This window comes from Glycine soja, chromosome 6, assembly GCF_004193775.1.
Source record: "Glycine soja cultivar W05 chromosome 6, ASM419377v2, whole genome shotgun sequence".
NCBI lineage: Eukaryota > Viridiplantae > Streptophyta > Magnoliopsida > Fabales > Fabaceae > Glycine > Glycine soja.
This window is the reverse complement of record NC_041007.1, coordinates 3,431,787-3,446,619: the sequence shown is the minus strand read 5'-3', so window position 1 is coordinate 3,446,619 and position 14,833 is coordinate 3,431,787. Positions and strand designations below refer to the sequence as shown.

General features: G+C 31.4%; 1 protein-coding gene across 2 annotated transcripts; it reads right to left on the bottom strand.

Annotated features, from left to right (window-relative positions):
* Positions 1–8,547: 8,547 nt before the first annotated feature.
* On the bottom strand, positions 8,548–12,420 carry LOC114414761 (protein SNOWY COTYLEDON 3). 2 transcript variants are annotated; one of them, XM_028379160.1, is made up of 7 exons: positions 12,252–12,420; positions 11,373–12,047; positions 10,756–10,875; positions 10,488–10,604; positions 10,278–10,367; positions 9,201–9,308; positions 8,548–9,051 (listed from the first exon to the last, which is right to left on the bottom strand). In XM_028379160.1, exons 2-7 carry the CDS (start codon positions 11,994–11,996, stop codon positions 8,986–8,988), a joined length of 1,125 nt encoding a protein of 374 aa, XP_028234961.1. In that variant the 5' UTR covers positions 11,997–12,047; positions 12,252–12,420; the 3' UTR covers positions 8,548–8,985. The 2 variants fall into 2 exon arrangements, with proteins under 2 accessions (XP_028234961.1, XP_028234960.1); XM_028379159.1 differs by lacking the exon at positions 12,252–12,420 and adding an exon at positions 12,125–12,239.
* Positions 12,421–14,833: the final 2,413 nt, after the last annotated feature.

The window sequence follows — 14,833 nt, the reverse complement described above, 5'->3', positions numbered from 1 at the left end:
TTATTATTTATTAAAATTAAATATTTAAATAATTATGTAAAAAAATATTCTAATAATCCTTTAATACACTCATGGATTGGTCTTTGAGTATTGAAGAATAGCAAGTTATACCCCAAATGGGAATAAAGTTATACATCATATTATTACTATAAAAAAATTATAATATTGATTTAGTAGTGACGGTAGAATAAGCACGAAAAATAGTAGGTTTGATTCTTCTTCATTAATAAAAAATTATCGATTAATGATTAATATTTATTTTGATAAAATAAAATAAAAAGACTAGCAAACAAATCAAAATAGAAGAATAAGTTAAATGATTTTTAGCCCCAAAAAAGAAGAGGAAAATAAAAAAAGACATGAAAAATAATCAAAAGAAATCTCAAATCCAATAATATTTATAAAAGTTTAATTTTTAACCGTCTCAAATTTAATAACCAACCTAGCAATCTACTTCAAATATATATCATTTCCGTCCATTTCACACAGATCAAGCTATATACTATTTTAAAATGAAAAATTAATAATCAAATTTTAAAAAATTGATCTAAGTTAATTTACCCTTAATTTTGAACGTCCAATTGCAAATGCTATGTTGGACCATGGATGGGAAGATTTAAAGCCTAATGAATTAATTGGCTGAATGCTCGTTTTAGCTACGGGAAATCATTTCAACTGCCATGGACTTTGCAGCTTCTTAGAATCTTGTTCTTTCCACTTTCCCAGTTGCCAAAGGTGGCACCCTTAGACACAAGTAACACTTACTATTATAGTAAGATTAAATGCACTTGCTTTAAACGCGCGTAATTTTTTTTTTATTATACTAGTACTAGTACTAATTATTGTATATTTTTCACACAAATAAAAATACTTATCGTTTGAAATCCATGCTTAACAAAGTAATTAAGTATATAAAGGAATTTATCTCAATAGATAAAATAATGTGCATGAGTGTTATAAATTGTTTGGTATATAAAGTAAGATACGTATTGCGGTTTAATGAGATTAGACATAGAAGTACAACACCGGAAATTCGCGAGTCCTGCTTTGCATAATTGCATCATAGTAAGTGCAATGCTACAACGAACATGATTCCTTGTCTTCTGGAACCTACATAACCGGGATCCATTCAATGAAACAGTCAGTTCTTAATGTGTAATTCCTCCCGAACCCTGGTGTTTTATTTGATATATATATATATACTGCATCATGGTTTAACATCTCTGGAGACAGGAGCATAATGTTTGCACGGTTTAATTTATCAGAAACAGGGCAAATGGTAAAACGTGAGGTCAAAGGTATAATAAATAAATGATCGGCAAAGCATGGTTCTTATGAACGCATCTTGTATTATTAATTACTTTGAAAATGATCGGCAAAACATGTTTCTTATAGTTTTTTTTCTTCATTAGAACAATCAATTGGTTGGGAGAATTTTTTAAAAATAAGATTTATATTTTTCACAAGAAATTATTTCTTAACAATAAAAATAATATTTATCTGAAACATAATAACGTCATAATTAAATTATAATTAAATAAAAAAATATAAAAATGAGTTTTTTGAATTTTTTTAGAAATTCTTATTATTGAAATATAATTATATATGAATATTTTATAATAACATGACAATGTAAAAATTATAAAAAATAATCTAAAAAAAAAAAATAACTTAAAAAGCTTAATTAACTTTTTTTTATTAAAGATACTCTAAAATAAGCTCATTGGGCAACCTACCTCAGAATATTTTTACACACTTATAAGAGGGAAAAAACACTTGTGATTTTGTAGCCACATGGCCTTTAGCAAATGCAGCACCTCACATTGTTTTTAGCACTAAATTGATGTGAAGATGTCGTGACTTGTGACGTTGAAAGTTAATTGTTGGCATTTAGCCAGTCTCTGCCGCCATCACTAGACACGTGACACTTACAGAAGATTTTTAACATAAAAATAAAATACTGTAGATGCTTGTTGCACGCTTAAATGTTCACATCATTTTTATGCGGTAGATGATTATCTCAATTATTATTCTTTAAAAGGATTATTATCTCAATTACTATTAAACAATGAGTTTAATTTAAATGCGCAAACGGTTTAATTAGAGGGCTGTCACACAAAAAATTACTTATTCTACTATTACTATATGAGGTAAGGTTGTTACTTAATTTTAAAAAGGTTTAATACTTAATTAGTTACTATATTTATCTGAACTTTAATGTTTTTACTTAATTTATGTTTCACAAAATTAATTAAATAGTTAGTTAAAAAAATAACTTATTAAATTATAAGTATTTTGTAAAATTAGTTGTTAAAATAATTAAAAAGTATGAAATGTTGAAAAATAATAAAATAATAATTTATTTAAAAAAGTTAAGTAAAAAATCTGATAAATATATTAAAACAAAAAAATAAAAAACTAAAAATTATAAACTAATATTTAAAAAACAGTAAAAACTATTAAAAAAATTATTTATCCAACAATAAAAAAGTTTTTTAACTTAAAAAAATTAAAAACTAACTATAATATCGTTTCTAACTTAACCTTAATACATTAAAAATTGTAAATTGTAGTGCCTCAATAAGTGAATTAACCTGTTATGATCCCGGTTGTTAGTTGTCACAAAATTTTAACCCGAGCCACCAGGCCATCAAACGTGCACCCACTGCTTTCAAACAATTTGAGGGACTGCAAATTTTTCCTTCTCACGGGAACTACCAAATTTCTCACCCCATCCTCCATGAGACATTCGACCCCAACAACACCTATATATATATATATATATATATATATATATATATATATATATATATATATATATATATATATATATATATATATATATATATATATATATCATACACTTCTTTCACTCCTCATCCAATTCACTCAATTCTTGTTCCTTCTAAGTGTTGGACTTTAGACTTTAGAGAGAAGATGGAGAAGGAAATTGAATTGGTGTTTTTTTGTGGAACGATACGGGTGAAAAGAGAGAAAAAAAAAAGGTTAAATTAGTTTTTCTTACATCTAATTTATTTTAAAAATTTAATTTGGTCCTTTAATTTTTTTGAAAATTTAAATAGAAGGATTAAATTGAATTAATTTTTAAAATTAAATAAAAAGAAATTCAAAGATTAAATAAAACATAAATAATAGAAAAAAGAATATAATTTAACCCAAAAAAAAATGCCACGGCCCATTCCATTAGACTTTGTTTTAGGGAGGAGAGATGGAGATATAGCCCAACAATTACTTTGTCCTTGCAATAGGATATGGGCCAAAGGGTACATACTAGCCCAAAGACTAGCTGAACGTCCACCACAATTGGGCTGGAGAAATAGAATTTTAAAAAGCCGAAATGGCTGGTACAAGAAAGGAAGGGAAATGGTAGGCAATTGCTTCCTGCACTTCCAATATGGGAAATGGAAAGTGCAGAAAAAAACATCCAAAATTTTATTGCAAACTTACATGAGCTAGTTCAACAGGAGTAAGAGAGAGAGAAAAAAAAAACAACAACAAAAGACAAGACAAATACTAACCTTTCCATTTTAAGCCTTAAATTAATTAAAACTAGTTACCAATATTTAGTCTAATTAATTTAATTAATAATATACTTTTTTTACAATAGTAGTAGCAACATTTTAACTTAGTACTTTGTGCAAAATAGCCTAATTTATTATTATTAGACTAATCCTAGTGGATTATTTAGATAATCATTTTTAGCATGCATCGTAGCACATTTTAATTTTTTTATATTAAAACATCACTAAAATCTTAAGTTAGAGTTCAATAATAAATTTAGTAATGTTAATTAATTTTTCTCCCAAATTTTTTTAAAATAAATGACACGTTTTGATTTATTAAAAAAATATGATAGTAAATAGAATAAACATATTTGTTATACACTTAATATGAAAAATGATTATGTGACAACACAAATTAAATAGATATGAGTATAACAAAAACTTAACTTTTTATCACTAAAGAACTTATGGAACAAATTTCTGTCCAAAATACAAAATATAATCAGTTTTAATCTCTATATTTAAAAAAATGATTTTGGTTCACATTTTTTTTATAATTGATATTTTTTTATGACAATGATCAAAATTATATTTTTAAAAAAATAGTAAATAAAACTAATTTTAACCAAAAAAAATTAAGAAACATAAAACACATCTTAACCTTCTATTAGTATTTATTATTATCTTCTCACATCTTAACCTTGTTTTTATTATTATCATTAAATTTTTTTTATATAAAGTATTTATCATTTTTCCTTTTCTTGTCTCTCAAAAGAGTGTATATTCAGTAAATTAAAGATATATTTAATAATCTTCTAATAAGATTTGATTATATTATTTGTTAATTGTAGGAATCTTAATAAATTTAAAATATTACCGCCCAATGGAAATAAGTTTACAGGATAAGAAAAAAAAAAGTTTGGTAACATTCGTCAGTTATTTATTGATGCGCTCTTGGTCTTCCTCTAACATTCTCCCCAACTCTCTTCCTCGCTCTAAGTTCTTCGGCCGTAGCGACCTCATCATGTTTTTAAAGAAAAACTTGGAGAGGATCAAGGTTCATCATATCATCTGTTCTTCTAGACTTTCACTTTATATATATATGTTAACAGGAAGATGAAGTTCTTATGTAGTAATAATCTTACGGGAAAAAAATCCATTTTTAGTTAAGAAAACAATATAATAATTGTTGAGATGCATGATCTTATAATAAGGAGTGTTCATGAATTGTATTAGACCAATTTTTTAAAAATTATCTGATTCAATCATTTGTTAATTCATTATCCAATCTATTTGATTTATTATTTAAACTTGATCCAACCAAATTTAACACAGTTTGAGTTTGAATTAGATCATTTTTATAAATAAGTATAAAGTATGTGATATTTTTATAAAAAAAAAGAGTGGTATAATAAATTTATAAATAAAAATATATACTTATATATAGTTTAGTTTGCACTAAATTCATGGCGTGTTTGCTTTCCTTTTAAATACATACTTATTCAAATATTTTCGTCTAAAACAATAAAAAGGATGGAAACTACAAAGGGAATGGTCTAAACTAACGTGGATCATATTGTTTTAACTTTTAACATATATCCAAACATGCGGCGAGTCGTTAGTTCTTAAAATCAAATCCAATTGATTCAATAAATAAATCCCTTGCTTTCCAAGATTACTGGCCTGATTCAGGGATGGAGCAAAAAGTCTTTATCTTATGCAGGTAAGTTAGAGTTGATCAGAGCGATTATTCAAGGAATTATGAATTTCTGGATGGGGATTTTTCTTTTGCCGCAATCTGTTTTGGATCGGATCAACGCTTCGTGCTGTAATTTTCTGTGGGACAAAGCGGATATTGATAAACACAAGTCCTTGGTTGCTTGGTCAGTAGTTTGTTCTCTGAAAAAAGAAGGGGGTTTAGGCCTTTTTAATCTCAACATTGCGCTTCTTTCCCGTATCCTGTGGGACTTTCATTATAAGAAAGATTTTCTATGGGTTCGGTGGGTTCACCATTACTATTTCAGAGGGAGCGATGTGTGGAATTACAATTCTTCTTCATCAGATTTAGTTTTGATAAAGAAAATCATTCAAATAAGGGACTTTATTATCTCTAAAGAGCTAAGTACGGAAGAGGCAAAAAAGAGGATTCAATCTTGGAGCACCAATCAACAATTGCTTGTTGACAAAGTCTATGAATACATTAGAGGTGTCAAGCCTACTGTTAGTTGGTGTTCTGTTATATGAAACCCAGCAATCCCCCCTAAGATGTCTTTCATTTTGTGGCTTGCTAAAAGGAATCGGCTGCTTACTCTTGACAAAGTTGTTTTTTTGAACAACGGTTCCCTCTGCCCTTTATGTTCAAATGAGTCTGAGTCAAATGCTCATTTGTTCTTTTCTTGCAGGAAATCTCTCCAAATTTGGACTCACATTCGTGATTTGGCTCCTTTCCACAAGCGTTTCACTTCTTTACAGCGCATTACTGACTCTTTAATTAGGGGCAGATCCACGTCAGGTGTTCAAGGAAAATTACGCTATAGCAATTACAGTCTACTGCATTTGGTTGTCTAGGAACAAGCTGATTTTTGAAGATTATCAATTTTCTGTCATAGAGGTTATTAGCAAGATTAAGTTTTAGACAAGCGCACCTGTTGCATTTATTTTAGCATCTTGATATATGTCTTCTTGTATTAGGGAAACTTTTGATTTTCTTTAACTGCGGGGTATGTCCCGTTTATTATTGTATTATTTTGGGTTTAATATAATTTACATTTTTTCCAAAAAAAAAATATAAGTTTTGTGATAATTTCATAAATATATATAAAAATGTAAACCTTATAATGATAACAAAAAATATACTTATGTATAATTTTGATTTGAACTGAGTTGAATCTGTTCTCAAAATCAAATATAAATCTGATTCAATCTTATAAAAAACAATTTACAGGTTTTTGTTTTGCTTTTTTTTTTTCATTTTTAGATTAAATTTTCAGTTTATAAACATCCCTATTAAAATTTGATGACATTACGAGAGTTTTGTCCCATATTCCACCCATAAACCAATGTTGTTTCTCCAATGAACCTCACCATTTTAAATTTTTAATCATAAAAACATCTTAAAGGTCGTAAGAATAGCTCAAATTTTCATTTGATGTCAGAAATTTTGATTTAATATACACGAGTAGATTGGAACGATTTAATATACACGATTTAGTGGGATTATTACACTCTTTTTGAGTCGTAGGAAGAAAACAAGAAAAGGCGCACACATTCAGAAAAAAGTAAAGGATAAGAAGCATTACTTTAACGTTACGCCGCATGTCTCAGAATATTTGAGGAATCTACACGAAATGAGGTAAAAAAATGGTGGGAGCTAGCAATTTGAACCATAGGATTATGCAGCAGAGCAAATCCACGTCATCAAAATACAATACAGATGGTGCGATGCACCTAGAGCATCTCCAAATAGTTTTTTATTCATTATTTTTTTTGTTCCAGCAGTAATTTTTTTATTCCCACGGTATCATGTTCTTTTTAAGAAATCCATCCATAGTTTTATTTTAATGCCAAAAAATCATAATAAACTTCAAAAAAATCATACATTTATATTTTTTTATTGTAACTTAATTATTATTCAAATAAAATTATTAATTCATTTTTTAGTTTTTACGTATATAAATAATAAATGAGTAATTGAAGAAAATATTAAATATCAGTTAAAAAATAATAAAAATTACATAACATTGAAAAAGAAAATGCGTAACAATAAAAATTACATGACATTTTTTTTTAACTTTTATGAATTTTGGGATTAATTGTGGTTGTTCTTTATTCATTTGATTTTTGTTCATTGTTCTTCCCTTGGGATAATTGTTTTTCCTTTGATGCGTACGTGCGTTATATCTGTTACGTGTGAAGAATTTTTTTTTTGAATGTTAAGATATCGTTCCTTACATAAGAAACAATCTTGAAAAGCAAAGGAACACACCTGCCACTTGGATTTACTGTAGTGACAAAAAAAAATTTAAAAATGATTTCTTCACGCACTAAGCACATGGAAAGAAACTATGATCGAAAATGCTCTAAGGTTAGGCATGACAACGGGTCCGAACCCGTGGGGCCCGTCCCGAACCCGCCCCGATTTTAACAGGGAAAATCCGAGTTGACCGGGGTCGGGATCGGGGGAAAATCCCCGATAGCCAAATTCGGATTCGGGGTCGAGGATGGGATTCTCAATACCCGCCCCGAACCCGTCCCTAAACTCGCCCCGTTAATCATTAATACATATAACACATTGAAATATGAAACTATTAGATTGAATTTTATGTTAATGTTGGATTAAATTTTATGTTTTATTTAAAATTATATTTTTTATTTTATGAAAAATTATATTTTTTAATAAAATTTTATAAAACTATCGAGGACGGGACGGGGAAAACCCCACCCCATCGGGGACGGGGGTGGAGTGTAAATATACACCCCGTCGATTTTTGGGGCGGGGGCGAGAAAGAAAATGGGGAGTCAGGGACGGGGTGGGATAAACAAAACCCGACCCCGCCCTGTTGCCATGTCTAAGGCATGAGTTTCCTCCACTAGAAGTGGGTTCCACGCCTAAAGCCACCATATTAACATAGGAATTGTACTTTGGCAAGAAATAAAAAAAAAAAAACAATGTAAAGGAAAAATAAAAAGACACATTTTCTTTTGACAAGTATAAATCTTCTATTACCTGCTTGTTTACATTTTTGTGAGATGTTGCCGAGAACAAGATGACACTTGGAACAAATTAGTGTTGGAAGAACAACTTCTTAAAAAAAAAAAAATATGAAGAGAAGGTTACAAAGCATCTTTAAAAGTGCAAGTGTGTAACTCATCATAATTTTAGTTTACTTGTTAACTCATATTTATGGTGTAGGTCTGCCAGAAGCCTTTACTTTTGCAATTCGCATTTCCCAATCCACCAGTAAATCTATTGCTTAGGAGTTACCCTTCTTGGCTTCTTATTAAAAAAAAAAACATAAATTCATGGGGAAAATGAATGTTTATATTGCACATGAACTTTTTGGATAGTTTCTATGGGTACATACCAATCCCCTTTATGATTAGAAACACAAGGAAAAAGAACCAGATACCTTACTAACCGCGCCATAATTACACAATTTATGAGCTAACAAATACAAAAGATTCAACTAAAATATAACATGCTACACGGTTTATATACATCCTTTGGAAATTTTAAAATAACAATAAGAAAAAAGAAAAACAAAGGGCATATATAAACAAACTTGCATTTTAAAACATCAACTTCCAATCCTGACTCTTTGCATATGATCAATCATCATACAGGTATGTATTGAATGCATGGCCAAAATAAGCACACCTATTAGCACACTACATCATACCTTACGATACGTTAGCAATGAAAGTCATCTTGGTCATAGATACAGTTGTATGCTTGTTACCGTTAATGTTGAGCTTCAGGTAACCATTTTATTTGTGAAAGATGTGTTCTCAGGCTACACTCTCTAACCTGCTCGTTTAAAGATCTTGTTAATAACCTTGCAGCCATACATTTGAGTAAAGGATTAACAAATCATTCAACTTCATGCTATGATCATCTGATGAAAATTGCAAAAATACTTTAAGCTTCACTAGCTCTTTTTCGGATACAAAATTTACCTGCATGGCTGTAATCATTGATAAAAGGTCTCTGCATTCATCAAGCAAAACATGCTCCTTTGTACTCAAGTTAGCAATTTCAACTACCAACGAGTTTACATGTCCAACCTATCAATTGCAAAATGCTCTTCAGAAATTTTGGCACGGCAATGGAACCGTACTAAAAGTCATCACGCTCAAGGCATAACAGTGACCAATATCTAGCACTTTTGATGGCAAGTACTAAAAAACGTTCTTTTAACTAAAGTTTAGCAAGATAACGCATACATATGAAACTTGGCTTAGGATTTTGAAACCAAGACTAATCATAAGTCATAACTCTTACATGAGTTGAAAAAATGATCTCAGTAACTCACAAGTCACTCATAATTCATAGATGTAATTAATGCAAAACAGAGAACAGGGCTGAGCTTCAGTGGGGGAGGGGGTAAATGAAGTTGACAGAAGTGTGTAGTAAATACAATTTAGCATGGGTAGGTAATGGAGGGAATTACAGGTGGTAGAATGAAGTTTACAAATAATAAAAATGCATAAACAAAAGAAAAATCAGAAGCTGGAACTATATAGATAGTATTTGATCGCGTTAAATATTTTATCTGGAAAGATAATATTATCAAAATGGGGAAGATGAAGTTTGAAGTACATGGTTTGTACTGGCACTGCTCATTGTTGCGGTTAATGTTAAGGCTTATGTACTCAAATACTACAAACAAGGGACATTTTCTCTTTCGTTTTCTTGTGTCTTTGCAATGCTAGACGTATGGAGTTATGGTGTATCTTTTTCTTCCACCTCTATCTAAATACCATATTAGGCATCTGACTAATTTAATTTAGGTCGCGTTTGATAATCTTTTTGCTTAAATTTTTAAAGTAACTGCATGTCTAAGGTCTCAAATTTGAAATCTTGTAGACTTGTGTACAAGTATAACAGACAGTTTACTACCATAATCCGAAATTCAGAATGACTCATTATTAAAAAAATAGTAAGTTAAATAAAACTTATATTGACCCAGAAATTTCAAATGATAATTGATAGATATCTAAGATCCTTATGAGTACGGTAAAAGGAACATGTACCTTTGGAAACAATAGGCATATGGAGGATGCCATAGCCTTCATTACATCCACCGCTGAACAAACAGCATCCTTCACTTTCAGTACATCTGCCTGACAGAGAATTTTTATATTATTCCCAAAACATGCTGATATAGTAATATCAACTAAATCATTATGACACTACCTATCATGAAAGGAATAGACGAATAAACAAGAAGCAAAGGTAAATACCTTGGCCCCATCAACAACAGGAAGGCGGAGAGTACTAGCCTTTAGTGCTTCAATAGCTCCCGAAAGTGAATTTGTGTAAACTCGATCCAAATTAGCCCAATCTTCCAAATACATCATCTACAGTAAAAAGTTTCCTTTAACACTTAGGACATGAAAGTTAAACAAGAATCCAATTAGCCCTACGGCCTATGTTGAAGAGAATCAAATTAAAATCCAATCAAACTAAAAATATAGAACAATTTGAGCACAAGGTAAAGGTAGATCTTACTTGGTCCTTGAGGATGAAAATTAGCTTCAACTTATGCTTCAGCAATTGTAACTCTCTCCTTTTAGCACTCACAGATTCTCGTAGTTTAGTGGTAGATGCCCAAGCATCATAGAGACAATTCTAATAAAAGGAGAGAAGAAATAATTTGTAAGAAATAATTAATACTCCAATAATTGAGATTGTTCACCCCAAATAATTCAATACGAACTCAAGAAACCCGGTGATGGTGAGCTTCTACAATGCATGACCTAGATTGGTCATGCATATTTAAGAGCCTGTTCTTTGGGATTATAAGGTAGACTTAGTGGTAAAAGCTGAAGGAGAAAGAAATTGTGAATTCGAATCCTCTCACAGACAAGAAAAAACTAATTAGTAACTAACATTTATCAATTGAAAAAAAAAAAGCGTCCTTCAAATGTCACTCACTGGAAAGTTCTAAAGCTCAGTATGAACTCAAAAGATCATAGTTAACTTGTACAATGCAAGATCTAACTGACCTCAGAGCTGATCATGCCTAAGGTAATAGATAATTGTCACTTGGCAAAGAATCCTATTAGTTTAATCTAAGTCACTTTCTATTGATACTAACACTAATACAAATTGAAATAAAATTATACCTGAGCATTGGATTTCTGCACAGAGAGGTCAGAATCTGCTCGGGCGTTGACAAAACGCCATTGCAAGAGGCGGTTATAGAGAAGCCTCAGCGAATGCGCCTCGAAAATTCGGTTTTCTCCGACCCTCCCTCTCTTAACATCAATGGCAAAGGTCAAAATAGAAGACTCGTTGATGCTGCTGAAACCATTAGGGGAAGCTCCGTTTCTGAGCCTCAAGGGACTCACACCTCGGGAAGATGAAGGTACCTTGTTGGGTGAAGCGGGACGAATATAAGAAACTTGGCCTCTGCTATTCACAACTCCTAGTGGAGACGATGCACCATTCAACACTGACTTTCTCGGCGCGAGGAGTTTGGGAGCAGGGACAGCAACGTTTGTGGTTGTTGGTTTGGCTTTGTTGACGGTGATCCGGAACGACTCGCCCTGAAACGACACGGATAAGCTCCTCGTTGTTGTCGAAGTCAGAAGCATTTTCCCAGACGACGACGCTGTCGTTCCGGGTCGTCTCCGCTCGAGCGACTGTGACCGTTTGGACGTGAAAGGCGAAGGTGAGCGAGGAGATGATGATGATGAGGTGTAACGAGACGTGACTTTTTTGGGCGTGGAAATTGCAGCTTCTACCATTGTGGTTGTGTCATCAAGTGTTGGAATGGAACTCAAAGTAATGTTGAGTTGCTGCGGCAAAAGGAAAAAGGAGTGAATTCAAAATGAAGAAAATGCTAAATGGGAAGGAAGGATGTTTTGACCGTTACGCTGGAATGCGGAAGCGCGGGTTTTTGAGTGTAACCGTCGCATTAGTACTAATCAAGTTTGGTATTTCACCTTTTCCCTTTTTAATGGCAAAATAAAAATAACAAAAGAAAATCACAAGTGTCTTACTCTTTCTCATTTTTTGATTCATACGTATAAACGAAGGAAAAATTCCTATTTGTCTCGTTTTTCTAAACTAATTCACTCCAAAATGTGGTGGATCTTTTTACATTTATCATTTGTCCAATCCATAGCGCGGAGACAAGGCTTATTTACTCTGATTTTGTAAGCTCAAGGCATATTATTCTCCGTACTTCAATCAGATGCATTGTTGATTCCCTTTAACTCTGGTGGGTCCTCAAGCACTGACTGCATTATTGATTCGCAGTTCACCACCACTGCATTATATATATTTGGTGGTGGGCTTCAACTAATTTGACGGAAAAGTACCATTTTTTCGGGGTAAAAGATCAGAATTTGCCTACGGTCTCACTAATTAATTTGCTTACTAGTACAATGGGGACATTCGGCTCTGCATATCTCATTAATCATGTCGCAAGGTTTGACAAGGACAACAGATTATATGAATAAAGCCACTTTCAGCTCCCAACTGACAAAGTCCTGCTTTTCCAACTGACGCCAATGCTTTCGTTATCTACATATTTAGTGATTAGTGATTTATCATCAACTCATTAATACCTCAACAGTTTTGACATAGACAGAGAATCTCGGCAACAAATTATGGAACCGTCGTTTCTACATAGTTTTGACAAATAATACGTCAATGCAACAACAAATCACCTCACTGAGAAAATTTTGTAAAATAAGAAAAAGAGTAAATAGTGTTATACACGATCAGTTTAAATTGTTATCTAATCACGGACCCTTATATACGGTAGTTAGTTTATTTGATAAGTATGTTTTTGCTTTTGCCATTTCCTCAATCTCTCTTGCTTCGAAGCATGGGAAGTATGCTAATGAAAACTGAAGTGACTTACTCAAAGTTTGAGAACACCATAAGAAAAGGAGAATAAAATCGCAACTTCACAAGGGAATAGTATGTGTGAGTGGGATTGTTGGTTAAGAGGACCACTTATCATTAACTTGATGACTAGTTCAACCAAACCTTTGCTATCAAATTAAAGTTAAAGAGCATCTTCGCTTAAGAAACACTTCAAACAATAATTTGAGTTTCTTACTTACTAGATAATGATTGCGAACATAATTAAGCATGGTGCCTCACATTGTATGACTAAGGGGCGTCAAGAATGATGTGCCTGGCTAGTGGCTAGGTCCCATTGAGACGGTGTAGGTTGGGATCAGGGGTCAAGAAAAGAAAAGCTAGCTAGTGAGAAACGAGACACACTATTGGTGATAGGCCTATGAACTTCCAATGGGATGGGAATGGGTGATGATATTTTTTTGGAAATGAGAAGCAATAATTTTAGCTTAAGCAATAAGCGAACAAACGCCACCGAGTCTAGTCGTAGTGTGGTGCTACTTGATCGTTTTATGATTTCCATGTATGACTGATATACTGTGTTTTCAGTGCTGGTGGTTATCGTGATATACTTGAGCTTTAGCCAGAAATGCCATTGGAGCAATGATTTTATTATCACCATGAAGTCACTAATTTGATTTGTTTTCTGCTATTTGCTCCGTGCTAAAATGTTTGAGATTCCTCCTTGATTATTTTCACATTCGCCGCATTTTCCTTTTTTGTAATAGTCACATTCTCAACTCTTGAGAAAACGCTTCACAGCTTTGAGTTTCTGTTTTAGTCATCAGAAGCATTGCTTTAATGATGACTAATTTCTAGTAACCAAGTTAAATGACCTTAATGTCTTTCACAAAAAATGGGTTGGTCTGATCTGTCCCACATAAGAAAAGTGGCCCATTAAAGATAAAAATTAAGAAAATATAAAATAATAAATATATTTTAATTAATTTTATCTTTTATAAATATCAAATAATAAATATTTATTATAAAACTAAATATATTATAATAAATTTTGAAGAATAATTTATTTAGTCAAAACTAAATATATTTTTTAATAAATATTTATTACAAAATAAATTTATTTAGACAAAATAAATATTAAATTTATTTATTGTAAAAATGATTGATAGGTTGACCCACCTCATTTTTTTCTTAACCTCTTTGTTTGGCAGGTAAAAACTGGAGCGAGTTAAAGTGGGTTGATAGGTTGAAAATCTCAATTCGACTAAAAAATAAGTGGGTTGGTGAGTTAGGTCGTTGGATAGGACCTTTTTTTTCACCTCTAAGAAAATTGGAAGGAGATAAAAGATAGTCTAGGTGGCCCACAGATCGGGTAATAACAAGCCTATTTTTTAAAACCCATATAATTATATCGAATTTTTGAGTTTGATCCATTAAGCTTGTGGACCTAATGGACTTTTTTCTCAGACTCACATACTACTTATTTAATTCGCCTAAGTCCAATGTGCACGTATTGTTAATTTGTTTTTTTTAAGATTTTGATCTTTAATTTAGATTGTTATTGTTAATTTGTTATGTTCAAAATGTTGGTATATTTTATTATAATATATTTTAGTTTAAAATAAAATCAAAATTTGTTCTTTTAATTTTATACATTTTCACTTTTTATTTTTTTATAATTTTTTTAAAATTAATATTTGGGTCCATAAACCAATTAGTTTATCCGTGGGTTTTTGCGGGTCGAACATCG

What these genes read in the sequence shown, in the direction of transcription:
- LOC114414761 (XM_028379160.1), bottom strand. Translation starts at nt 11,996, where the DNA reads ATGGTAGAAGCTGCAATTTCCACGCCCAAAAAAGTCACGTCTCGTTAC. An exon ending in TGCAGAAATCCAATGCTCAG is followed by an intron (nt 10,876 to 11,372) that starts GTATAATTTTAT and finishes TCCTTTTATTAG; the next exon opens with AATTGTCTCTATGATGCTTG. An exon ending in TATGCCTATTGTTTCCAAAG is followed by an intron (nt 9,309 to 10,277) that starts GTACATGTTCCT and finishes TGCAATTGATAG; the next exon opens with GTTGGACATGTAAACTCGTT.